Raw genomic sequence first — 27502 nt, 5'->3', positions numbered from 1 at the left:
ATAAAAAGTGCCATCGTTTACGTCGTTACCTAGCAACGCACTATTACTACTACTACTACTACTACTTTTACAGATCCACTGTTTCATCTTTTTTAACGCTGGTAACCTGTTGTATAAAAGCAATAAAACACTCGGCTTCCCCTCGTGGCAATGACCACATCACAGCCATGATAAAAATGTCATAACACATGGCCTCTCATGTATTATTGCTTAAGTAACTTTTTCAATCATCATCGTTATTCATGAGGATTCGTTCAAGATGATCTGTAATCATGGTAGTATCCACATTAAATGTGGAAGTGTTCAGAAACATTATATTCTTCTTTACAATAAAAGTGACTCCAAAATGACACAATACATTATTAACCATTCATTTCTAAATGGTGAAACAGATATGTATGAAAATACCCTCAAATGAAAGCTGACATTCTGTACTGTCGCCTCATATAAAGGATCTCAAATCCAAAATGCTGGAGTATATAGCCAAATGAAAGGTTTTAGCTTCACTGTCCAAATAAGTACTTAAGGGAGTGCAGTTTGTAGTGACTGTTGTTGGGCATAGTGCAACGAGAATGCATTAGAATAAATGTGACTCGTTACACAAAGCTTTGCGAAGAGCCATTTGAATGAAAAACATTTTTTAAAATCAGAAACGCCTTCTGGAACATATAAACTTTCATGTGCCTAAATAACACAATTGTATGCCATCTGTAAATACGAATAAAATTGTTAAGTTATGAGCCTAGTTGGTTTAGCCACGGAAAAGTCAGCAACCTTCCCGCTAGCCATGATTGGCTGAAATAATGAGTGGGCTGGACATGCCGAGAGATGAGTTCGGATTGGTCTGCCATAAAGCACGCTTCTGTCTATAACATTAGCTTGTATGTATAGGTAATCCTTTCTAATGTGGCTTTTTTGGAAGATATCACAGAACTGCATGTGTTGCTCTCCACTTTCTGCAGGAAATCAGTGAAATTAGAGTATGATAGCTAAGGAGATGGAGAAAATTCTGGCGGTTGATTGCAAATATGCAGACGGAGTAGAAAAGAGAATACACAGAAGGCTGTTGTATAAAACACCTGTCTCTTCAAACTAAGTCAATCATGGCATCCAGGACAGAGAGGGTGAAGCGTTCATCCATGTATATGGATAAGATAGTCTAGCTAGCTACATTTTCAGATATTACACATTTCTAATTATGTCAGAAAGTCGTTTTCATTTCAAGTTAAAGTCTACTGTTGGCTAGCAGGCTATCGTTAGCTGGCAGGTTCGCTAGCTAACGTTACATGTTTGATCTCTGTAGTAATATTATTCGTATCTCAGAGCCATTTGCATTGCTAGTTATAGCCTAATGTTAACTAGCTAACATTAAACCCGGTTGGTTAGCTACCTACAGATTCATGCAGGGTAGTAACCTTATGAGTTGGGATTATGGTTCATTATTTAGCTAGTTAGCTAGCTAGCTACATGTCTAAACAAAAGACTCCACTATGCAAGTAACCATTTCAATAGAATGTTAATGATGTCACTGCGACATCTGTCGATAGACATAGCTGGTAAGTTCGCTCCGAATAACTGACAAATTTACAAACGTTTAACACTGAATATGGCCGGAGTCAGTAAACGTTGGCAAAGAAGCGTAATTAAATTGTTGCCAGCCTCACAGTTGCATTTACCAACGCTCTGGATAACATAAAAACAGCCTAACCAGCTCTGCTAGGGTGAGTAAAATGGTCAGAGTGAGCTGTCTCATGGAAATTCTAACCAGAAAGGAAGAGAGAATGTAGGTTCTTCAAACAACAAGCATTTATTATAAGAATTGTAATTCTCGTGTGGTTAACAACCACTCAAAATGTACAGAGTTAAGATTCCAACGAACAAGAGGTGGGTCTCAGCTTTTATAACCTTTGTCTATGGGTGTGTGAGATCATGATGGGAACATAGCGTACAAACAAGTGATAACGCCAGTTTTGTTACTGATTTCTGCTGATAGAATTGTCGCTGAATTTCAAGGAGAGAGACAGGCGATAGTGATCAGTTGGCAAGTCACATTAAATAGGTGATCTTAATCAATGTTACATGGGGCAGAAATGGCATACCACACTGTGCTACGTTTTTACAGTAGCGAACAGTTTTTCAATACCCCTATTTCTGATCATGTCAAGCCCTGACCATAGAGAGCCCTTGGGGTTCTCTATGGTGCAATAGGTCATAGCGTGACTAGGGGGTGTTCTAGTCATACATTTCTATGTTGGCGTGAGTATGGTTCCCAATTGGAGGCAGCTGATGTTCGTTGCCTCTAATTGGGGATCATACTTAATGTGATCCTTTTCCCACCTGCGTTTGTGGGATATTGTTTCATTTTGGTTTAGTGCCATGTGCACTACGAACTTCACGTTAGTTTATTCTTTGTTGTTTTTTGAAGGTTCACTTTAATAAATATGTGGAACTCTACTCACGCGGCGCCTTGGTACGCTCATTATGTATACGACGAACGTGACAGATCATTTGTCCTATATATAAGGATAATGAAATTGCAAGAGTGACACATTTTTCAACATGCTCACAATCTGCCAAATCAAATCAAATCAAATAAAAAAAATGTTGTCACATACACATGGTTAGCAGATGTTAATGCGAGTGTAGCGAAATGCTTGTGCTTCTAGTTCCGACAATGCAGTAATAACCAACAAGTAATCTAACCTAACAATTCCACAACTACTACCTTATACACACAAGTGTAAAGGGATAAAGAATATGTACATAAAGATATATGAATGAGTGATGGTACAGAACGGCATAGGCAAGATGCAGTAGATGGTATAGAGTACAGTATATACATATGAGATGAGTAATGTAGGGTATGTAAACATTATATTAAGTGGCATTGTTTAAAGTGGCTAGTGGTACATTTTTACATAATTTCCATCAATTCCCATTATTAAAGTGGCTGGAGTTGAGTCAGTATGTTGGCAGCGGCCACTAAATGTTAGTGGTGGCTGTTTAACAGTCTGATGGCCTTGAGATAGAAGCTGTTTTTCAGTCTCTCGGTCCCTGCTTTGATGCACCTGTACTGACCTCGCCTTCTGGATGATAGCGGGGTGAACAGGCAGTGGCTTGGGTGGTTGTTGTCCTTGATGATCTTTATGGCCTTCCTGTGACATCGGGTGGTGTAGGTGTCCTGGAGGGCAGGTAGTTTGCCCCCGGTGATGCGTTGTGCAGACCTCACTACCCTCTGGAGAGCCTTACGGTTGTGGGCGGAGCAGTTGCCGTACCAGGCGGTGATACAGCCCAACAGGATGCTCTCGATTGTGCATCTGTAGAAGTTTGTGAGTGCTTTTGGTGACAAGCCGAATTTCTTCAGCCTCCTGAGGTTGAAGAGGCGCTGCTGCGCCTTCTTCACAACGCTGTCTGTGTGGGTGGACCAATTCAGTTTGTCCGTGATGTGTACACCGAGGAACTTAAAACTTTCCACCTTCTCCACTACTGTCCCGTCGATGTGGATAGGGGGGTGCTCCCTCTGCTGTTTCCTGAAGTCCACAATCATCTCCTTTGTTTTGTTGACGTTGAGTGTGAGGTTATTTTCCTGACACCACACTCCGAGGGCCCTCACCTCCTCCCTGTAGGCCGTCTCGTCGTTGTTGGTAATCAAGCCTACCACTGTAGTGTCGTCCGCAAACTTGATGATTGAGTTGGAGGCGTGCATGGCCACGCAGTCGTGGGTGAACAGGGAGTACAGGAGAGGGCTCAGAACGCACCCTTGTGGGGCCCCAGTGTTGAGGATCAGCGGGGTGGAGATGTTGTTACCTATCCTCACCACCTGGGGGCGGCCCGTCAGGAAGTCCAGGACCCAGTTGCACAGGGCGGGGTCGAGACCCAGGGTCTCGAGCTTGATGACGAGTTTGGAGGGTACTATGGTGTTAAATGCTGAGCTGTAGTCGATGAACAGCATTCTCACATAGGTATTCCTCTTGTCCAGATGGGTTAAGGCAGTGTGCAGTGTGGTTGCGATTGCGTCGTCTGTGGACCTATTGGGTCGGTAAGCAAATTGGAGTGGGTCTAGGGTGTCAGGTAGGGTGGAGGTGATATGGTCCTTGACTAGTCTCTCAAAGCACTTCATGATGACGGAAGTGAGTGCTACGGGGCGGTAGTTGTTTAGCTCAGTTACCTTAGCTTTCTTGGGAACAGGAACAATGGTGGCCCTCTTGAAGCATGTGGGAACAGCAGACTGGGATAAGGATTGATTGAATATGTCCTTAAACACACCAGCCAGCTGGTCTGCGCATGCTCTGAGGACGCGGCTGGGAATGCCGTCTGGGCCTGCAGCCTTGCGAGGGTTAACATGTTTAAATGTTTTACTCACCTCGGCTGCAGTGAAGGAGAGCCCGCAGGTTTTGGTAGCGGGCCGTGTCAGTGGCACTGTATTGTCCTCAAAGCGAGCAAAAAAGTTATTTAGTCTGTCTGGGAGCAAGACATCCTGGTCCGCGATGAGGCTGGTTTTCTTTTTGTAATCTGTGATTGACTGTAGACCCTGCCACATACCTCTTGTGTCTGAGCTGTTGAATTGCGACTCTACTTTGTCTCTATACTGGGACTTAGCTTGTTTGATTGCCTTGCGGAGAGAATAGCTACACTGTTTGTATTCGGTCATGTTTCTGGTCACCTTGCCCTGGTTAAAAGCAGTGGTTCGCGCTTTCAGTTTCACGCGAATGCTGCCATCAATCCACGGTTTCTGGTTTGGGAATGTTTTAATCGTTGCTGTGGGTACGACATCGTCAATGCACTTTCTAATGAACTCGCTCACCGAATCAGCGTATTCGTCAATGTTGTTGTTGGACGCAATGCGGAACATATCCCAATCCACGTGATCGAAGCAGTCTTGAAGCGTGGAATCAGATTGGTCGGACCAGCGTTGAACAGACCTGAGCGAGGGAGCTTGCTGTTTTAGTTTCTGTTTGTAGGCTGGAAGCAACAAAATGGAGTCGTGGTCAGCTTTTCCGAAAGGAGGGCGGGGGAGGGCCTTATATGCGTTGCGGAAGTTAGTATAACAATGATCCAAGGTTTTACCAGCCCTGGTAGCACAATCGATATGCTGATAGAATTTAGGGAGTTTTGTTTTCAGATTAGCCTTGTTAAAATCCCCAGCTACGATGAATGCAGCCTCAGGGTGTGTGGTTTCCAGTTTACAAAGAGTCAGATAAAGTTCGTTCAGGGCCATCGATGTGTCTGCTTGGGGGGGAATATATACGGCTGTGATTATAATCGAAGAGAATTCCCTTGGTAGATAATGCGGTCGACATTTGATTGTGAGGAATTCTAGATCAGGTGAACAGAATGACTTGAGTTCCTGTATGTTGTTATGATCACACCACGTCTCGTTAATCATAAGGCATACACCCCCGCCCCTCTTTTTACCAGAAAGATGTTTGTTTCTGTCGGCGCGATGCGTGAAGAAACCAGCTGGCTGCACCGACTCCGTTAGCGTCTCTCGAGTGAGCCATGTTTCCGTGAAGCAAAGAACGTTACAATCTCTGATGTCTCTCTGGAATGTTACCCTTGCTCGGATTTCATCAACCTTATTGTCAAGAGACTGGACATTGGCGAGTAGTATGCTAGGGAGTGGAGCGCGATGTGCCCTTCTCCGAAGCCTGACCAGGAGACCGCTTCGTTTGCCCCTTTTACGGCGTCGCTTAGGGTCGCCGGCTGGGATCAGATCCATTGTATTGGGTGGAAGGCAAAACACTGGATCCGCTTCGGGAAAGTAATATTCCTGGTTGTAACGATGGTGAGTTGACGTTGCTCTTATATTCAGTAGTTCCTCCCGACTGTATGTAATGAAACCTAAGATTACCTGGGGTACCAATGTAAGGAATAACACATAAAAAAACAAAATACTGCATATTTTCCTAGGAACGCGAAGCGAGGCGGCCATCTCGGTCGGCGCCGGAAGTATGCCATTGGAATTGTGCATGTCAAGTTTTATTCAAACACTGGAAAATTATAAAACTCTCTCTGTAGGGTAAATCTCTCACAGGTCAAAAGTCAAGATGCTAACAGTTGTGTGGCTGGCTAATGGACAGGACCTGCTGATAGAACACCCATAGGTCAAGGCCATCTCTCTCTCACACACACATTCCATATCAAAGTTAAGTTGCGCACGGTTGAACTTTTTCATTCTTGTTCATCAGAGGAGGAGTGTAGGAATGTTGTGAGGTATAAAAACAGTGGTGGGAGCCCTGCTACAGCAGAGCTTCAGAGCAGCTGCCACACACAGCACCTTGCCCTACTGGAAACATATATGCCTGGACCACATCACACAAAGGTAGGACACACACTGCACTACTCATTCTTCTCGTTTCCTTTCTGTCTAAATGGAGGCAACATTTTTGTAGTGCAAAAGGGCACAGATCTGTGTAAAAAATGGGAAGGTTGGACATGCCAATAATTCATCCTACGTAGATAGTATTATATAAGGATAATGTTAAATGGTAACATTATAAAGACATAAACAATGGCAACAATGGCCACCTTATATAGGGTATGAACACTTTCCGAATGAATTGTATGTCAATGGTCTATTTTGGCCTACTGCAGCTCTGATTGGCTGTGCCGTACGGTCTCGTGCACAACAGAGTCGTGAGCAATAGAGTCCAATAGAGTCCTGGGTTCTGACTACAAAAAAATATCTTGCATAGTTCGTTTTGTTTCGGTATGATGTATTGAAAGTGGCTAATATTGCCTTGATTCTATCACAATTGCCACAGTAAAGGGAAACATTGATAGTGTTAAGAGTTAGCTAACAGGAAAAACTTGAAGTTCAATCTTGTGCTTCTCTCACTGATATTTCTTCTGCGCTCTGCATGGCAGTCCTGGGGAGCTGCTAGGCAGTCTCAGGCTACTGCGAATCCTCACACACATACAGCTTACAGGGAACATTGCATGTGGGTTGTGGTAAAGTGACTAGGCAATCAGGATATAATGAACAGAGTAGTAGCATAGGTAAAGTGTAGTATGTGTGAGTGTGTGCATATAGTCTCGTGTGTGTGCATAGAGCTAGTGAAAGGGAGTCAGTGTAATACAATTAAGATAAAGAAATAAATTATGAAGGTGGGTCAATGTAAATTGTACGGGTAGCCATCTGATTAACCGTTCGGCTCACTTATCGCTTGGGGGTAGAAGCTGTTCAGGTGCCTTTTGGTCACAGACTTGGCACTCTGGGACCACTTGCTGTGCAATAGCAGAGAGAGTCTAAGATTTGGGTGGTTGGAGTCTTTGACCTTTTTTAGTGCCTTACTCTGACACCGCCTGGTATACAGGTAGGAGTTCGGTCCCAGTGATGTACTGGGCCGTACGCACTACCCTCTCTAGCGCCTTGTAGTTGGATGCTGAGCAGTTTTCATACCACACAGTGATGCAGCCAGTCAAGATGCTCTCAATGGTGCAGCTGTAGAACTTTTTGAGGATCTGAGGGCCCATGCCAAATCTGTCAGCCTCCAGAGGGGGAAGAGGTGTTGTCGTACACTCTTCCTGTGTGTTTGGACCATGATAGGTCCTTAGTGATGTGGACACCATGGAACTTGAGCTCTCGATTGATGATATCATTATGATTATGACACACAAAGACCCGTCTATGGCCTGGCTTACCTTTGACTGGAATACGGATGGAAGTTCTTGCGTTAAGGCACTATAGAAACTGGAGATATTCTTGGGAATATCCTACAGAAGAAAAGTAATGTTAAAAAACACCCCCCCAAAATATTATTATATAATATTAGTGTACACCACTAATTGGTGTAGGTGCTGCACTGTAAAACAAATTTAACATATAAAAAGTCAATTCAGCATAAATATCTAAGTTGGCTGGACTTAAAAATGGGAAGTTGTTGAGCTGGTGTGGAATACTCCACGAACCAAATTAATAAAACAATGTTGAGTGAACTGAAATAGTGAAACTGAACGGTAAGTTTGTCATAACAACACAAATAGCTGAGTTCAGTTTGCTGAGATCCGCAAAGTAAAATACTGTGTTGGCTTAAATACGTGTCTCATTAACATGTTACTGTTACGTATCCAATGGTGAATGAAGGAGTCAGGCGCAGAGAGCAGGGTAGTTTCGAGCAAGTGGATATATTTTAATATTCCAAAATAGAAGATAAACGAGATGGCTACGCCACACAACAAAAGGGCGCGTCAACATCCAGTCCACAATAAACAAGGACAAAATCCACACGAAATACAAACACCACTAACAGAATAACAAGCCCGCACAAAAGCCAGCGGGCCTACTGCCCTTAAATAGCCTACCCACAAAACTAAACTCAAAACAGGTGCACCCAATCAGCCCAAACTAACAGAAACAAAAAGAAGAGAATCGATGGCAGCTAGTAGGCCGGTGACGACGACCGCCGAGCGCCGCCCGAACAGGAAGAGGCACCATCTTCGGCGGGATTCGTGACAGTTACCCAGTGTGCGTTTCGGCAAGATGTATTTAACTTTATTTTTTATCAATTTACTTGTCAGGAACCAGTTTACAACTTAAAACATTTTTTAGAGACTGAAATATGATGCATTAAACCAGATATATCAAAACGTGAAGTGAATTTGTTCAAACCATTAGTGAGATTGTTTTACCTGTTTATCTGGTGTGTGGTTAGTCAGAGCAAATTTGTAAGAACCCACTGTCTGCTCTCAACCCCCAAAAAATTTAACAGCCATCTGTCAATAACATAATAATTCCATAATTGAGCAAACAGCTATTTTATCGGTGATCCAACTTTGTATCTCTTGGCGTAATGACCAAGGGGACAGTCGCTGGACCTGGGTTTGAGTCCATGGAGTTTAAATAGTTCAGCTGAGGATATTCTTACATCGTTAAATTAGGAGGACTTGAAATAAAAAGTTTAAAAAGATCAAGTTAACCAGCTGCAAAATCATTTCTAGTTCACTCAACTTTTGAGACAACTTAAGAATGCATGTTAGCAGAACTTTTCTGTCCCCCAAAGTTAAGTGAACTAGAAATTGTATTGTCGGTTGTGTCCTTGACTTTTTAAAGTCGGCTGAAAACACTTTTTACATGAATGAACATGAATGAAAGTCACACAGTCACACAGTTCTCATTTGCAGTGAGATTTATATTATAACCAACATTTTGTTCTGTTCTGTTATCAGTACCTCACCTTAAAGAGTGGCCATTGTTTAAGGTCCCACAGTTGACAGTGCATGTCAGAGCAAAAACCAAGCCGAGGTCGAAGGAATTGTCCATAGAGATCCGAGACAGGATTGTGTCGAGGCACAGATCTGGGGAATGGTACCAAAAAATGCAGCTTTGAAGGTCCCCAAGAACACAGTGGCCTCCATTATTCTTAAATGGAAGAAGTTTAGAACCACCAAACTCTGACGGCAAACTGAGCAATTGGGGGAGAAGGGCCTTGGTCAGGGAGGTGACCAAGAACCCGATGGTCACTCTGACAGAGCTCCAGAATTCCTCTGTGGAGATGGGAGAACTTTCCAGAAGGACAACCATCTCTGCAGCACTCCACCAACAAGACCTTTATGGTAGACTGGCCATGCGGAGCCACTCCTCAGTAAAAGGCACATGACAGCCTGCTTGGATTTTGCCAAAAGGCACCTAAAGGACTCTGAGAAACAAGATTCTCTGCTCCGATGAAACCAATATTGAACTCTTTGGCCTGAATGCCAAGCGTCAGATCTGGAGGAAACCTGGCACCATCCCTATGGTGAAGTATGGTGGTGGCAGCATCATGCTGTGGGGATGATTTTCAGCGGCAGGGACCGGAAGACTAGTCGGGATTGAGGGAAAGATGAACGGAGCAAAGTACAGAGAGATCCTTGATGAAAACCTGCTCCAGAGTGCTCAGGACCTCAGAGTGGGGTGAAGGTTTCCCTTCCAACAGGACAACAACCCTAAGCACACAGTCGAACATGTCTGGAAAAAAATGAAAATAGCTGTGCAGTGACGCACCCCAAATACAGGTGTGTCAAGTCTGTAGCGACATACCCAAGAAGACTTGAGTCTGTAATCGCTGCCAAAGGTGCTTCAACAAAGTACTGAGTATACTGTCTGAATACTTATGTAAATGTGATATTTCCGTGTTTTATTTTTAATACATTTGCAAAAATTTCTAAAAACCTGTTATTGCTTTGAGATTATGGGGTATTGTGTGTACAGTTGAAGACGGAAGTTAACATACACTTAGGTTGGAGTCATTAAAACTCGTTTTTCAACCACTCTACAAATGTCTTGTTAACAAACTATAGTTTTGTCAAGTCGGTTAGGACATCTACTTTGTGCATGACACAAGTAATTTTTCCAACAACTGTTTACAGACAGATTATTGCACTTATAATTCACTGTATCACAATTCCTGTGGGTCAGAAGTTTACATACACTAATTTGACTCTGCCTTTAAACAGCTTGGAAAATTCCAGAAAATGATGACATGGCTTTAGAAGCTTCTGATAGGCTAATTGACATCATTTGAGTCAATTGGAGGTGTACCTGTGGATGTATTTCAAGACCTACCTTCAAACTCAGTGCCTCTTTGCTTGACATCATGGGAAAATCAAAAGAAATCAGCCAAGACCTCAGAAAAAAAATTGTAGACCTCCACAAGTCTGGTTCATCCTTGGGAGTAATTTCCAAACGCCTGAAGGTACCACGTTCATCTGTACGAACAATAGTGAGCAAGTATAAATACCATGGGACCACGCAGCCGTCATACCGCTCAGGAAGGAGACGCGTTCTGTCTCCTAGAGCTGAACGTACTTTGGTGCGAAAAATCAATCCCAGAACAACAGCAAAGGAAATTGGGAAGATGCTGGAGGAAACAAGTACAAAAGTATCTATATCCACAGTAAAACGAGTCCTATATCGACATAACCTGAAAGGCTATTTAGCAGGGAAGAATCCACTGCTCCAAAACCGTCATAAAAAAGACAGACTACGGTTTGCAACTGCACATGGGGACAAAGATTGTACTTCTTGGAGAAATGTCCTCTGGTCTGATGAAACAGAATTTGAACTGTTTGGCCATAATGACCATCATTATGTTTGGAGGAAAAAGGGGGAGGATTGCAAGCTGAAGAACACCATCCCAACCTTGAAGCACGGGGGTGGCAGCATCATGTTGTGGGGGTGCTTTGCTGCAGGACGGACTGGTGCACTTCACAAAATAGATATCATCATGAGGCAGGAAAATTATGTGGATATATTGAGGCAGCATCTCAAGACATCAGTCAGGAGGTTAAAGCTTGGTCGCAAATGGGTCTTCCAAATGGACAATGACCCCAAGCATACTTCTAAAGTTGTGGCAAAATGGCTTAAGGACAACAAAGTCAAGGTATTGGAGTGGCCATCACAAAGCCCTGACCTCAATCCTATAGAGAATTTGTGGGCAGAACTGAAAAAGCGTGCACGAGCAGGGAGGCCTACAAACCTGATTCAGTTGCACCAGCTCTGTCAGGAGGAATGGGCCAAAGTTCACCCAACTTATTGTGGGAAATTTGAGGAAGGCTACCCAAAAACGTTTGACCCAAGTTAATTAGTATTTGGTAGCATTGCCTTTAAATTGTTTGAGTGTATGCAAACTTCTGACCCACTGGGAATGTGATGAAATAAATAAAAGCTGAAGTAAATCATTCTCTCTACTATTATTCTGACATTTCACATTCTTAAAATAAAGTGGTGATCCTAACTGACCTAAGACAGGGAATTTTTACTAGAATTAAATGTCAGGAATTGTGAAAAACTGAGTTTAAATGTATTTGGCTAAGGTGTATGTAAACTTCCGACTTCAACTGTAGATAGATGAGGAACAAAAACTATTTAATCCATTTTAGAATAAGGCTGTGACGTAACAAAATGTGGAAAAGGTAAAGGGGTCTGAATACTTTCTGAATGCACTGTATATGACCATTGCCATGTATGGATGATCTGTGCCATTTAACTCAAACTGGACTGCACATTTTGTTCATATCTTTTGCTAGTTAGTGAGTTATTAGCCCAGTTATAGATCATCTGTAGTCAGAAATCAGGGAGTGATTGCTTCCTACAAGAGTATAGCATGTGTACATTTCTAGACATCTTTTTAAAAAAGCAAGTCAGGTAAAGAGCTTTTTTTTGTCTTAAAGGGGCAGTGTTGTATTTTGAGACAGGCTTGAATAAGCGAAGTAGCCAGTAGACAGAGGGTAGCATAATTTGTCTGATTCTCTGTAATAGTAGTATGGGAAGAATAATGCTTTTGTTTGCATAAAACAACACAATAACATTTTCAGTCACCTCCTTGTCTGAAGGACAAGATGATAAACAGGTTATATCAAGCCCTGCATGTTTTTTTCCCTAAAGTCTCATGGAATGTAGTCCTACATTGAACACCACACATTGGCTGCTACTGTAGGCTGAATGATAGAACAGCTATTTTCATGTTTCTCCATTGTTTTTGATGGTAGACCCCTCTGGTAGGCCTACATTATGATAAAATAGCCACAGTAGCCTACTTGGCCACTGTTAAAACTGTAAGCGGGTAGATCTTCGGTGTTCATAGTAAATGAGAGCTGGAAGTTGCACAGAATTTTCACAAGTTTAAATTTGCACTCAGCAGACCTGAAATTTGCTCATTGTGGAAAATAAATGAGAGAACATGTACAGCCAGTTTGTACTGTTCTGTGAAGAGAGTAGTACACAGCGTTGTCCGAGATCTTCAGTTTCCTGGCCATTTCTCGCATGGAATAGCCTTCATTTCTCAGGACAAGAATAGACTGAAGAGTTTCAGAAGAAAGTTATTTGTTTGGCCATTTTGAGCCTGTTCATTACCTCAAGGTTCATTACCTCAAGGCCATTTTGAGCCTGTAATCGAACCCACAAATGCTGATGCTCCAGATACTCAACTAGTCTAAAGGCCAGTTTTATTGTTTCTTTAATCAGCACAATAGTTTTCAGCTGTGCTAACATAATTGCAAAAGGGTTTTCTAATGATCATGTCACGGTTTTCTAAAGTCGAACCCAGAAGCAGACCAGGACAAGGAGAGTAAGACGAAGGTGAGTATTTATTTACAAGTTGAAATGTGGTGATAGAAAAATCCAAGTGGCGGAGTGGGTAGCGGAGGTGAGTTGATGGGATTGAATAGGCAGATCCAAGGAAGGAACTGAAGTCACCGACGACCAGGTAGGGATGGGATGAGTGTTCCGGGTGAATGACTGTAGACAGAAAAAACGGAGGTGAGTTCAAGGCAAGCAAGACGTACAAAACAACAAAACAACAAAACAAACTCTATCAAACAGGAGGCTGATACACTGGCACAACATACTGTTCATGGCTAACGATCCGGCAGGGAATGGATGTCAGGTCAGCGCTTATGAAGTGGAGGGGTGATGATCAGGACCAGGTGTGCAGATAGCTGATGGGATACAGGTGCGGGTACTCAGAGATCTTCCAACTAGCTACGTCGCCCGGCAACCAGACAGGGTGCGTTCCAGGACACCGGAAAAAACACTCCAGGACAGAACACAGGCAAAAACAGACTCAGGAAGCGGGATTCGTGACAGATCAATTATCCTTTTAAAATTATAAACTTGGATTAGCTAATACACCGTGCCATTGGAACACAGGAGTGATGGTTGCTGATAACGGACCTCTGTGCGCCTATGTAGATATTTCATTAAAAATCAGTCGTTTCCAGCTGCAATAGTTATTTACAACATTAACAATGTGTACACTGTATTTCTGATCAATTTGATGTTATTTAAATGGACAAAAAATGTGCTTTTCTTTCAAAAACAAGGACATTTCTAAGTGACCCCAAACTTTTGAACGGTAGTGTACATCCTGTATTACCTGTATTACCTCAACTACTTGGTATCCCAGCACATTGACTTGGTACTGGTACTTCTTGTTTTACTGTGCTACTATTTCCTTTTTTTATTTAGCAAATATTTGTCTTACTTTTTATCTCTGCACTGTAGAGAATGGGCTCATAAGTAAGCATATCACTGTTTTATTTTACCTTTATTTAACTAGGCAAGTCAGTTAAGAACAAATTCTTATTTTCAATGATGGCCTAGGAACGATGGGTTAACTGCCTTGTTCAGGGGCAGAAGGACAGATTTTGTATCTTGTCAGCTCGGGATTTGATCTTGCAACCTTTCGGTTACTAGTCCAAATTTGTTTACATTTGTAGGGGAAAACTCATTTGATTGGCTGAGCCTGGCTCCCCAGTGGGTGGGCCTGGCTCCCGGGTTTGTGGGCCTATGCCCCCCCAGGCCCACCCATGGCTGCAACCCCTGCCCAGTCATGTGAAATCCATAGATTTGAACTTAATTAATTAATTTCAATTGACTGATTTCCTTTTATGAACTGTAACTCAGCAAAATCTTTGAAATTGTTGCATGTTGCGTTTATATTTTTGTTCAGTATAATATTTGTACATGTTGAACGTTTTCTATGTTGTGTCGAAGTAGTTGTATAGACTTGGATCTTTGTCTGGGTCCAGGTTTACAGCAAGTTTAACTCTCTGTTCTTCTCCTCCACGCAGAAAGAGCAGCAGCCACTGATGGCCAACACAGATCCAGAGGTGTCAGGGGGCGGGGAGCAGAAGAAGGCCCAGGGGGAAAACGCCGAAGCTAGGAAGTCTGCAGTCCCCACCTGCCAGCAGAAGGCCAAAGCCCGGCTCCTACTGTTACTGTCCTACATCTCAGGAGACATGGAGGTGTTTGCAGAGTGGATGAAAAGTAAGTACGGATTATATTTGAACATGGCACTTCTCCAAATAGGCTAAGTTATCTTATATACAGTTAGTCAAAAACATTGACAAATCATTGAGTAAAAACGTAATTTTTCAAATAACTTAACATATACCTTGAGGTAATGAATTCAACAGAATGCTTTTACAACAAAGAAAATACATAATTTGTCATTATCCAACACAGAGACAGACACTAGAACTCCAATTCCATATTTTACTGTACAGTGTGTGGTTCTGACTCTTTGTCCAATGGCAATGTCCATGAGCAGAGAAAACACATCCAGACCATCCCAAGCCCAGGACTGTGACAACACCGAAAAAGAAAGACATTCATAATCTTTAGACAATGCAGCAAAGTATACAATACAGCTCTGTTGAAATCTCTCTGCAAATTGACAGCCCGAATAGGACCTGTGTTGGGGACTGTATGTACGTGTGTGAGAATACAGAAACCTGCATACAATGACCAGATTATCTATAGCTTTGTGTGCAAAGAAACGTATATCATATTTTTTTAATGAACCTGACTCTCTCTTTCTCCCTCACCCGCTGCCCATCTCCATTCTCCCCCTCCAGAACAGTTCTTCCTGCTCCAGCTGTTAGACTGGGTTCTCCGTGGTGCTGCCCAGGTCATGTTTGTCAACAATCCTCTGAGTGGCCTAGTGATCTTTGCTGGGCTGATCCTGCAGAACCGCTGGTGGGCTCTCAACGGCTTCGTGGGCACACTTTTCGCCACCATCTCTGCCCTCATACTGCAACAGAGCAGGTGTGTGTGTGTCCAGGTGTGTGCGTGTGTCTGAATGTGTGTGCATGTGAGTGAACATGTGCGTATGCAATCTCTGACTGTGTGTGTCTGTCTCTCTTTTAGGGGTGCGATTGCAGCGGGGCTGTATGGTTACAATGGGATCTTGGTGGGGCTGCTGATGGCCGTGTTCTCTAACGCTGGAGACTGGTACTGGTGGCTCCTACTGCCCAACATCGTCATGTCTATGACCTGGTGAGTTAGATAGTGCCACCAGACACCCATCAGATGACCTGATAACCACCATCTCATGGGGTTTTGCACGTGAATCAAACATTTGAACAATGTACTCTTTTCAGTACCAGGAAATGATGGCTATCTGTCCCATTAAGATCAGAATCACATCATGACGTCAAACTGACCCACTTTTTTGCCTCTATTACATCACATCATCGGGTCAAAAGGACATTCATGACTTTCTTTCTACCTTGTCTAACCCACTTTCACTAATGTCAGTTATTATGGTCCTGTCTTACTGGCACATATCGAGCCATATCTGCAGTGCACTAATAGACTTGTGACAATCACCATTTCTCAGAACGGACAGGGAAATAACTTTCCCCCACATGGTAATGTAATGGCTTTCCTCCTCCTCTTCATACGAAGAGGAGGAGTAGTGATTCGACCAAGGCGCAGCGTTGTGATATGACATGATATTTATTTAAACAAGACGAAAACAAACTATACTTGACTAACTAACAAAACAATAAACGATGTAGACTGACCTGAACGTAAGAACTTACATGTAACACGAAGAACGCACGAACCGGGAAAACAGACTACACAAAAACCGAACAAACAAACATACCGAAAACAGTCCCGTGTGGCGCAACATACACAGACACGGAAGACAATCACCCACAAACTAACAGTGTAAAACAGCCTACCTATATATGATTCTCAATCAGAGGAAATGAATAACACCTGTCCCTGATTGAGAACCATATAAGGCTAATTAACCAACACACTCCCACATAGAACAAACAACACAGACTGTCCATCCCAACTCACGCCCTGACCAACTAAACACATACAAAACAAGAGAAAACAGGTCAGGAACGTGACATAACCCCCCCCTTAAGGTGCGAACTCCGGGTGCACCAGCACAAAGTCTAGGGGAGGGTCTGGGTGGGCATCTGACCACGGTGGTGGCTCAGGCTCTGGGCGAGGTCCCCACCCCACCATAGTCAATCCCAGCTTCCGTATTCCCCTCTGAATGACCACCCTCCTATTCCACCCACTTAATTTAAAGGGTACCGTTGAGATAAGGGGCAGCACCGGGATAAGGTAGCTCAGGACAGAGAGATAGCTCAGGACAGAGAGGTAGGTCAGGATAGAGAGATAGCTCAGGATAGAGGGGCAACTCCGGACTGAAGGGCAGCTCCGGACAGAGAGACAGCTCTGGACTGAGGGGCAGTTCAGGATTAATGGCAGCTCTGGGCTGAGGGGTAGCTCATGGCTGGCTGACGGCTCTGGACGCTCATGGCTGGCTGACGGCTCTGGACGCTCATGGCTGGCTGGCGGCTCTGGCAGATCCTGTCTGGTTGGCGGCTCTGGCAGAGCCTGTCTGGTTGGCGGCTCTGGCAGAGCCTGTCTGGTTGGCGGCTCTGGCAGATCCTGTCTGGTTGGCGGCTCTGGCAGATCCTGTCTGGTTGGCGGCTCTGGCTGATCCTGTCTGGCGGAAGGCTTTGGCTGCTCCTGTCTGGCGGAAGGCTCTAGCGGCTCCTGTCTGGCGGAAGGCTCTAGCGGCTCCTGTCTGGCGGAAGGCTCTGTAGGCTCATAGCAGACGGGCGGCTTTGCAGGCTCATGGCAGACGGGCGGCTTTGAAGGCTCAATACAGACGGGCAGTTCATGCGGCGCTTGGCAGACGGACAGTTCAGGCGCCGTTGGGCAGACGGCAGACTCTGGCCGGCTGAGACGCACTGTAGGCCTGGTACGTGGTGCCGGAACTGGAGGCACCGGACTAAGGACACGCACCTTCAGGCTAGTGCGGGGAGCAGGGACAGGGCACACTGGATTCTCAAAACGCACTATGGACATGGTGCGTGGTACCGGCACTGGTGGTACCGGGCTAAGGGCACGCACCTCAGGGCGAGTGCGGGGAGAAGGAACAGTGCGTACAGGGCTCTGGAGACGCACAGGTGGCTTAGTGCGTGGTGCCGGAACTGGAGGCACTGGGCTGGAGACACGCACCATAGGGAGAGTGCATGGAGTAGGCACTGGTGGTACTGGGCTGGGGCGGGGAGGTGGCGCCGGAAATACCGGACCGTGCAGGCGTACTGGCTCCCTTGAGCATTGAGCCTGCCCAACCTTACCTGGTTGAATGCTCCCCGTTGCCCGACCAGTGCGGGGAGGTGGAATAACCCGCACCGGGCTATGTAGGCGAACCGGGGACACCATGCGTAAGGCTGGTGCCATGTAAGCCGGCCTGAGGAGACGTACTGGTGGCCAGATATGTAGGGCCGGCTTCATGACATCCGGCTCAATACTCAATCTAGCCCTACCAGTGCGGGGAGGTGGAATAACCCGCACCGGGCTATGAACCCGTACAGGAGACATCGTGCGCTCTACTGCGTAACACGGTGTCTGCCCGTACTCCCGCTCTCCACGGTTAGCCTGGGAAGTGGGCGCAGGTCTCCTACCTGCCCTCGGCCCACTACCTCTTAGCCCCCCCCCCCAATACATTTTTGGGTAGTACTCACGGGCTTTTCGGGCTTCCGTGCTAGACGCGTCCCCTCATAAGCCGGTTCCTCTCTCCGGTTTCCTCCGCTCTCCGAGCTGCCTCCAGCTGTTCCCATGGGAGGCGATCCTTACCAGCCAGAATCTCCTCCCATGTGTAGCAACCCTTTCCGTCCAAAATATCCTCCCATGTCCATTCCTCCTTCTTGCGCTGTCCCTTACTCCCGTTACACCGCTGCTTGATCTTTTGTTGGTGGGTGATTCTGTAACGGCTTTCCTCCTCCTCTTCATACGAAGAGGAGGAGTAGTGATTCGACCAAGGCGCAGCGTTGTGATATGACATGATATTTATTTAAACAAGACGAAAACAAACTATACTTGACTAACTAACAAAACAATAAACGATGTAGACTGACCTGAACGTAAGAACTTACATGTAACACGAAGAACGCACGAACCGGGAAAACAGACTACACAAAAACCGAACAAACAAACATACCGAAAACAGTCCCGTGTGGCGCAACATACACAGACACGGAAGACAATCACCCAGGAACTAACAGTGTAAAACAGCCTACCTATATATGATTCTCAATCAGAGGAAATGAATAACACCTGTCCCTGATTGAGAACCATATAAGGCTAATTAACCAACACACTCCCACATAGAACAAACAACACAGACTGCCCATCCCAACTCACGCCCTGACCAACTAAACACATACAAAACAAGAGAAAACAGGTCAGGAACGTGACAGGTAAAAACAAGATTTGACGATGCCTGACTAGATTTGACCTCGACTGTGACTTGTGACTACTGTAGAGATTAGAGGTTATTATGTATCATTGTGGTAGAGCAGCATACATTAACCTCCTCTCCTCCAGCCCTATAGTGTCCAGTGCGTTGGCGTCCATTAATAGTCGTTGGGACCTGCCAGTGTTCACTCTTCCCTTCAACATCCTGGTATGTCTCCACATGGTGGCTACTGGCCACTACAACCACCACTTCCCCCAAGTCCTCATCCAGCCGCGCACAGAACTAGCCAACATCACCTGGGCTGAGGTTGACGTAGCTAAGGTAATAAACAAAGCAGGGTGTACATGTGGGTGCGTGTGTGTGAGAGAGAAAGTGAGTGTGTGTGTATACTGTTTCTGCGTGTTGTGTCAATGCCTGGTGTGTGGTTGTGTGAGTGTGTTCAGGAAGGTGTGTACAGGTGTATTCTAGAAGCTTCCAGGCTGAGTCATTCAGTAACTCTAGGAATCCCATCTATCTGGAATGGCCACATGCCAGAAATAGTTCACATACACACTGAGATGTAGTTTCCCTGAGAACTATGTCTTTAGCCTTTTCAAAATGACAAAAAAGATGGACACATTCTTGTGCATGTGTTGAGGGTTTCAACTGTCATACTATTTCTGTCCGATTCTGATTTATATGCGAGTCAGAAGGCGTGTTTGTGTCACTCAGATCATCTGTGGTATGGTGCCTGTGGGTTTTGATGACGTGACTGCCCCTGGCCACACACGCATGCACACACACACTCGAGTCTGATCACCTCTCGGTCTCTCCTCAGCTGTTCACAGCAGTGCCAGTAGGTATAGGCCAGGTGTATGGGTGTGATAACCCCTGGACAGGAGGAATCTTCATGGTCGCTCTCTTAATTTCCTCTCCCATCACCTGTGCTCATGCTACCATTGGATCCGCAGTCGGTATGGTCTCAGGTAAACACACACACGTACATAACCACCAGACTACACACAACACGAGTGTTCCAGATTAGGTATTTGAAGTGGACAGTATCGTTCAGCTGAGTGAATTCCAGTGTGGGTTCTTTTCCTGAAGGTCTGGCCCTGGCAGCTCCATTTGAGGCGATCTACTTTGGTCTGTGGGGGTATAACTGTGTTCTAGCCTGTATCGCTATTGGAGGGATGTTCTACGCTCTCACCTGGCAGGTACACCTGCTGGCAATCACCTGTGGTGAGTTCACACTGCAATGCCAACTGGTGACCTCTTGTCTCTGTGTCACATGACTGGTTAAAGGCCTTAAAGGTTTGGATGGGTGGTACTGTAGCAATATGACTGAATTTGACTGTGCCTTTTCTTCACCAGCTTTCTTCTGTGCATATCTGGGCTCAGCCATCGCTAATGTCATGTCCACAGTAAGTACAATGTTATGAGAATATGACAGTCATGCTGTTATCTATACAGTAGCCTAATTTCATTCACCCAATGTGGGACACATAAACACATTTTGAAAAAACACTAAGACCGCATTCAACGAGCTGTATAAGGCTATAAGCAAACAAGAAAATGCTCATTCAGAGGTGGCGCTCTTAGTGGCCGGGGATTGTAATGCATGAAAACTTACATCCGTTTTACCTCATTTCTACCATCATGTAACATGTGCAACCAGAGGGCAAAAGCTCTACACCACCTTTACTTCACACACAGAGACTCATACAAAGCTCTCCCTCGCCCTCCATTTGACAAATCTGACCATAATTCTATCCTCCTGATTCCTGCTTACAAGCAAAAACTAAAGCAGGAAGTACCAGTGACTCGCTCAATAAGGGAAGTGGTCAGATGACGCAGATGCTAAGCTACATGACTGTTTTGCGAGCACTGACTGGAATATGTTCCGTGATTCATCTGATGGCATTGAGGAGTATCATCAAACAGGCAAAGCGTCAATACAGGACTAAGATTGAATCCTACTACACCGGCTCTGATGCCCGTCAGATGTGGCAGGGCTTGTAAACTCTTAAGGACTACAAAGGGAAGCCCAGCCACAAGCAAACCAGTGACACAAGCCTACCAAATGAGCTAAATTACTTCTATGCGCGCTTCGAAGCAAGCAACACTGAAGCATGCATGAGAGCACCCGCTGATCCGTTGAGAGCCCACCAGCGGTGTGATCACGCTCTCTGTAGCCGATGTGAGTAAGACCTTTAAACAGGTCAACATTCACAAGGCCACAGGGCCAGACGTATTACCAGGATGTGTACTCAGAGCATGCGCGGACCAACTGGCAAGTGTCTTCAATGACATTTTTAACCTGTCCCTGACCAAGTCTGTAATACCAACATGTTTCAAGCAGATCACCATAATCCCTGTGCCCAAGAATGCCAAGGAACCTGCCTAAATGACTACCAACCTGTGGCACTCACGTCTGTAGCCATGAAATGCTTTGAAAGGCTGGTCATAGCTCACATCAACACCATCATCCCAGAAACCCACTCCAATTCACATACCATCCCAATAGATCCACAGAAGACGCAATCTCTATTGCACTCCACACTGCCCTTTCCCACCTGGACAAAAGGAACACCTATGTGAAAATGCTGTTCATTGACTACAGCTCAGCATTCAACACCATAGTGCCCTCAAAGCTCATTACTAAGCTAAGGACCCTGGGACTAAACACCTCCCTCTGCAACTGGATCCTGGACTTCCTGACGGGCCGCCCCCAGGTGGTAAAGGAAGGCAACAATACATCTGCCACGCTAATCCTCAACACGGGGGCCCCTCAGGGGTGCGTGCTTAGTCTCCTCCTATACTCCCTGTTCACCCACAACTGTGTGGCCAAGCAAAACTCCAACACCATCAGTAAGGTTGCCGACGACACAACGGTGGTAGGCCTGATCATCGACTACGATGAGAAAGCCTATAGGGAGGAGGTCAGAGACCTGACAGTGTGGTGCCGGGACAACAAACTCTCCCTCAACGTGATCAAGACAAAGGAGATGATTTTGGCCATTCACATCAACAGGGCTGTAGTGGAGCAGGTCGAGAGCTTCAAGTTCTTTGGTGTCCACATAACCAACAAACTGACATGGTCCAACACACCAAGACAGTTGTGAAGAGGGCACGACAATGTCTATTCCCCCTCAGGAGACAGAAAATATTTGGCATGGGTCCTCAGATCCTCAAAAAGTTCTACAGCTGCACCATCGAGAGCATCCTGACTGGTTGAATAGCCGCCTGGTATGGCAACTGCTCGATATCTGACTGTAAGGCACTACAGAGGGTCGTACATATGGCCCAGTACATTTTCTTAACTCTTGTAAGTAAGCGTTTCACGGCAAGGTCTATCCCAGTTGTATTCAGCGCATGTGACAAATAAAAATTGAAATCTCTGAAATCTGACTCCCTCTCTCTCTTTGTTCAGTTTGGCCTGCCAGCCTGCACCTGGCCCTTCTGTCTCTCCGCCCTCACCTTCCTTCTGTTTACCACGGAAACCAACACCATATTCAAGCTGCCGCTGGCTAACGTGGCCTACCCCGAGAGGAACCTGCGCTTCTTCTGGAAGCTCCGCAAGAAGGAGAAGCTGGAGAGAGAGGAGAAGGAAAGAGAGGGAGAGAAGAAAAGAGATGAGGAAAGGTGGAGAGCAAAGGAGCAGGAGCTGCTAGGCAACGAGAAAGAGGTGCTGAGGATGGAGAGGATGGATGGGAAAGAGAAGGGTGATGGGATGGAAGGCAAGCAGATTAATGAAATTATGATTCAGGAGGAAGAGATGATGGAGGTGGCCTTGGGTGAAATGAGCAGCATGGCAGAAAATGTCTGAGCTCATCAACAGACTCCAGATGTTTTACTATGTACATAGAGTAGCAGAGACTCAGGTGATGGACAGATGGGTGTGTGTGTTTGTAGACGGTGTATGAAGTGTTAGTTTTAGCATTATACATACTGTATGTAACTTATCTTGTTTATTACTTCTGAAAAATGCCCAAAGCTCAGGTAACTAGAGCTCAGGTAACTAGCACTCAGGTAACTAGCACTCAGGTAACTAGAGCTCAGGTAACTAGAGCTCAGGTAACTAGCACTCAGGTAACTAGCACTCAGGTAACTAGAGCTCAGGTAACTAGAGCTCAGGTAACTAGCACTCAGGTAACTAGCACTCAGGTAACTAGCACTCTGGTAACTAGAACTCTAGCACTCAGGTAACTAGCACTCAGGTAGGGCTACAGTAGGTCATTCCAGTGTATGGTATTATATCTAACTCTGCTATACAGTGGATATTACCACAGCTTTGTACTTTTATACTTGCTTGGTTTGAATTCTAATAAAAGTATATTTTTCTAACAAAAGCTCAGGGTTGTTGCTCTTTGAAAATGCCACCATCACATGTATCTTCGAGTAGTCATGGGACATACACACAGTGACACACACCACCCTCAGACACACACTACCCATATAGTGGTATGCACTGTAAGAATGTATGGAGGTCAAGCCCATTGGCACACCCTTATAATGGTATAAGGTAGCACATTCTCAACATGCCATTACATAATGCATAATTACTGTAGTTACTGTACTAGAAGATTCTGTCCTGATTATTGAATGATCAATTGGATAAGAGCTAGGGTGCAGCAAGGAAGTTGCAGTTCACCAGTTCAAATACTCTTAATTTAATAATAGGCCCCTTTTTTCTCAATTTCCGCCTGAATGACGTGCCCAAAGTAAACTGCCTGTTGCTCAGGCCCTGAAGCCAGGATATGCATATAATTGGTACCATTGGAAAGAAAACACTTTGCAGTTTGTAGAAATTCCAAAGAAAAACCAAGCAGATTTGTTTTTGAGAGCCCATGCTCTTACAATGGAAAGTATAGGGGCATCTGAATTCTAGCTCCCAGGGTGCAATTCATATGACTTCCACAGGGTGTCAGCAGTCTATGTTCAAGGTTTCAGGCTTGTAACTTCCAAAACGAATAAGAAATATGAGTTTTATTACAGGGACACAGTCTTGGAAATTCGTGTATGCGCGAGAGATGAAGACAGAATGGACCTGCTAAAATCGGTTTCCTATTGAACATACTTCTTTCTGTAAGACATATTATAGTTTGTTTACATTTTAGGGAATCTGAGGAGTAAAGAGAAAAGTATTTTGACTTGTTGAACCAAAGTTTAGGGGTAGATTTTCAGATTCCTTTCTCTGCATGTTGAACGAGTGGATTACTCAAATCGATGGCACCAACTAAACTGACTTTTTGGGATATAAAGAAGGATTTTATCTAACAGAACAACACTACATGTTATAGCTGGGACCCTTTGGATGACAAATCAGAGGAAGATTTTCAAAAAGTAAGTGAATATTTAATCGCTATTCTGAATTTATTAAACCTGTGCCGGTGGAAAAATATTTTGATGTGGGGCGCCGTCCTCAAACAATCGCATGGCATGATGCTTTTGCTGTAATGGCTACTGTAAATCGGACAGTGCAGTTATATTAACAAAAATGTAAGCTTTCAACCAATATAAGACACTTGTATGTACCTAAATGTTTAATATCCATAATAAATGTTTATGATTATTTATTTGAATTGCACGCCCTCCAGTTTCACTGGAAGTTGTCCCACTAGCTGGACGCCTAGCCCTAAGAAGTTGGGTACATATAACATGTAGCTGTAGGGTTAAAGTAGCCTAGCAGTTAAGAGCATTGAGCCAGTAATCAAAAGGTCACTGGTTTGAATCCCAACCCGGCAAGGTGGAAAAATCTGCCTTTCTGCTCTTGAGCATGACGTCGATTAAGGCAGTCCCCCGCAGCTCTCTGATTGAAAGGGGTTGGGTTGAGACACATTTCGGTTGAATGCATTCAGTTGTGTATGAAAATGTCATGTTTTAAAATTTGGTGACCCAACACTGGTGGAAAATTCCTGACCTATAAGCATTCTACCAGTGCTATCAAGGGTGGCTGATCATCTGACTGATCACCTCATTCAGGTCAACTCCATACATACATCAAATGCAATTTGGATTCAGAACTAACCATTCTACCGAAACAGCCAATTGCCATTTTCTGGAGTGTATTAAATCTAAACTGGATATAAGTGGTGAAGTCGGTGCAGTCTTTTTGAATGGCCTTTGATACTGTGAATCACGAGGTCCTGTTATCCAAACTATCCTACCTTAATGTGTCCACGGAAGCCATTAGTTGGATGTATTCCTATCTGAATAATAGAAGCCAAAGGGTTCGTCTGGGGGACACTCAGTCAGACTCTCTTTACAATAACATTGGGGTCCCACAAGGGTCAATATTAGGCCCCCTTCTGTTTACTATCTATATAAACAATCTCCCACTTGCTTGCCCACAAGTTAACATGCAGATGATACAGTCCTGTATGTACACTCAAAAAACAAACAAGTTGTTAACAAGTTAACTGAAGCTATGATACCGGTTTCTAAATGGATGACTGATTCTTGCCTGCATTTAAATATTGACAAGACTGTTTGTATGTACTTCTTTAAGAAAACCATTAATTCTTTCCAAAGAGCTGTTCAGTCATTAGGGAGAATCTGAAAGTTTTGTCTATCTTCTGGTATCTCGCCGTCATTTTGGACTCCAACTTGACATTTAAGAAACAAGTGAAGAAGGTGGTTAACACGTTCAAGTTTGGATTATCCAGCTTTAGGTTTATAAGACCTTATCTTCCCCTGGAGGCCGCCAAACTATATATGCATGCTAGATCTCACATCTGAGATATTGCCTCACATGTTGGTCACAAGCAAGAGCTACTATTCTGAAAACTATAACTCAACAAACACTTACGATTTTTTGATAACAAATCAAACCGCTACCACCATTGTCACATCTTTCACATACATCATTTTTTCAATCTGGACAGCTTTAAGCAGTACGTCTTGTCTTTCAGATCCTGCATGGTCTTGCCCCTCCACCTCTACAATATTTTGACATATCATGCTCAAGGAAAGCACCTCCAGGATAACAAGGGCAGTAACTGCTTTGTCCATTTTCGACACAGTAAACTCGGTCAATCCGCCTTCTCTGTTAGAGCTACAATATACTGGAACGCAATACCCCACAGACTTGAGAAACTGCACTGATTATGTAATGTATTTGTATTATGGCTGTGTAATTGCCCTTACCTGCCCTGGGACTACTGGTGCAAATTAGCTTTTGGCTATCCCAGACACATTTACATGGATGTTGCATTATTGTAATATTGATGTTGATTAATGTTCACTGTCCCTATAAATAAATACAGTGTCTTCGGATAGTATTCAGACCCCTTGACCTTTTCCACATTGTTACGCTACAGCCTTATTCTAAAATTGATTTAATAAAAATCCTCAGCAATCTACACACAATACCCCATAATGACAAAGCGAAAAACAGATTTTTAGAAATGTTTAAAAGAAAAAAGCAGAAATATTCAGAACCTTTGCTATGAGACTCGAAATTGAGCTCAGGTGCATCCTGTTTCCATTGATCATCTTTGAGATGTTTCTACAACTTAATTGGAGTACACCTGTGGTAAATTCCATTGATTGGACATGATTTGGAAAGGCACACACCTGTCTATATAGAGGATATATAAGGTCCCACAGTTGACAGTGCATGTCAGAGCAAAAACCAAACCCTGAGGTTGAAGGAATTGTCCGTAGCGCTCCGAGACAGGACTGTGTTGAGGCATAGACCTGTGGAAGGGTACCAAAATATTTCTGCAGCATTGAAGGTCCCCAAGAACACAGTGGCCTCCATCATTCTTAAATGGAAGAAGTTTGAAACCACCAAGACTCTTCCTAGAGCTGGCCTGCCTGGCCAAACTAACCAATCGGGAGAGAAGGGCATTGGTCACAGTTTCTCTGTGGAGATGGGAGAACCTTCCAGAAGGACAACCATCTCTGCAGCACTCCACCAATCAGGCCTTTATGGTAGAGTGGCCAGACGGAAGCCACTCCTCTGTAAAAGGCACATGACAGCTCGCTTGGAGTTTGCCAGAAGGCAACTAAAGACTCTCAGACCATGAGAAACAAGATTATCTGGTCTGATGAAACCAAGACTAAACTCTTTGGCCTGAATGCCAAGCGTCACATCTGGAGGAAACTTGGCACCAACCCTACGGTGAAGCATGGTGGTGGCAGCATCATACTGTGGGACTGGGAGACTAGTCAGGATCGAGGCAAAGATGAACGGAGCAAAGTAGAGTGATCCTTGATGAAAACCTGCTCCAGGGCACTCAGGACCTCAGACTGGGGTGAAGGTTCACCTTCCAACAGGACAACGACCCTAAGCACACAGCCAAGACAATGCAGGAGTGACTTCAGGACAAGACTCTGAATGTCCTTGAGTGGCCAAGCCAGAGCTCGGACTTGAACCCGATTGAGCATCTCTGGAGACCTGAAAATAGCTGGGCAGCAACGCTCCCCATCCAACCTGACAGAGCTTGAGAGGATCTGCAGAGAGGAATGGGAGAACCTACCCATATACAGGTCTGCCAAACTTGTAGCGTCATACCAAA

At 44.6% G+C, this 27502-nt stretch overlaps 1 protein-coding gene across 2 annotated transcripts; it reads left to right on the top strand.

Moving 5' to 3' along the window:
• The first annotated feature begins 6260 nt into the window (after positions 1-6260).
• slc14a2 (solute carrier family 14 member 2) lies at positions 6261-23299 on the top strand. 2 transcript variants are annotated; one of them, XR_005473602.1, is made up of 10 exons: positions 6261-6322; positions 14551-14746; positions 15337-15526; positions 15629-15757; positions 19127-19319; positions 19816-19963; positions 20085-20219; positions 20352-20401; positions 22411-22979; positions 23040-23299. XR_005473602.1 is itself a non-coding variant. In XM_038975097.1 (9 exons), the coding sequence occupies exons 1-9, from the start codon at positions 6299-6301 to the stop codon at positions 22804-22806; spliced, it is 1461 nt and encodes a 486-aa protein (XP_038831025.1). In that variant the 5' UTR covers positions 6261-6298; the 3' UTR covers positions 22807-23299. The 2 variants fall into 2 exon arrangements, 1 of the variants encoding a protein (XP_038831025.1); XM_038975097.1 differs by having other exon boundaries at positions 22411-23299.
• The last annotated feature ends 4203 nt before the right edge of the window (positions 23300-27502 follow it).

The sequence above is a fragment of the Salvelinus namaycush genome, chromosome 1 (assembly GCF_016432855.1).
Source record: "Salvelinus namaycush isolate Seneca chromosome 1, SaNama_1.0, whole genome shotgun sequence".
Classification (NCBI taxonomy): domain Eukaryota; kingdom Metazoa; phylum Chordata; class Actinopteri; order Salmoniformes; family Salmonidae; genus Salvelinus; species Salvelinus namaycush.
The sequence above is the reverse complement of the archived record's forward strand: the minus strand, read 5'-3'. Positions and strand labels throughout refer to the sequence as shown.

Bases quoted from the DNA above. Each gene is read 5' to 3' on its own strand.
- slc14a2 (XM_038975097.1), top strand. From the start codon at position 6,299: ATGCCTGGACCACATCACACAAAG. The intron at 15,758-19,126 runs GTGAGTTAGATA...CCTCTCCTCCAG, and splicing joins ATCGTCATGTCTATGACCTG to CCCTATAGTGTCCAGTGCGT. The intron at 19,964-20,084 runs GTAAACACACAC...CTTTTCCTGAAG, and splicing joins CGCAGTCGGTATGGTCTCAG to GTCTGGCCCTGGCAGCTCCA.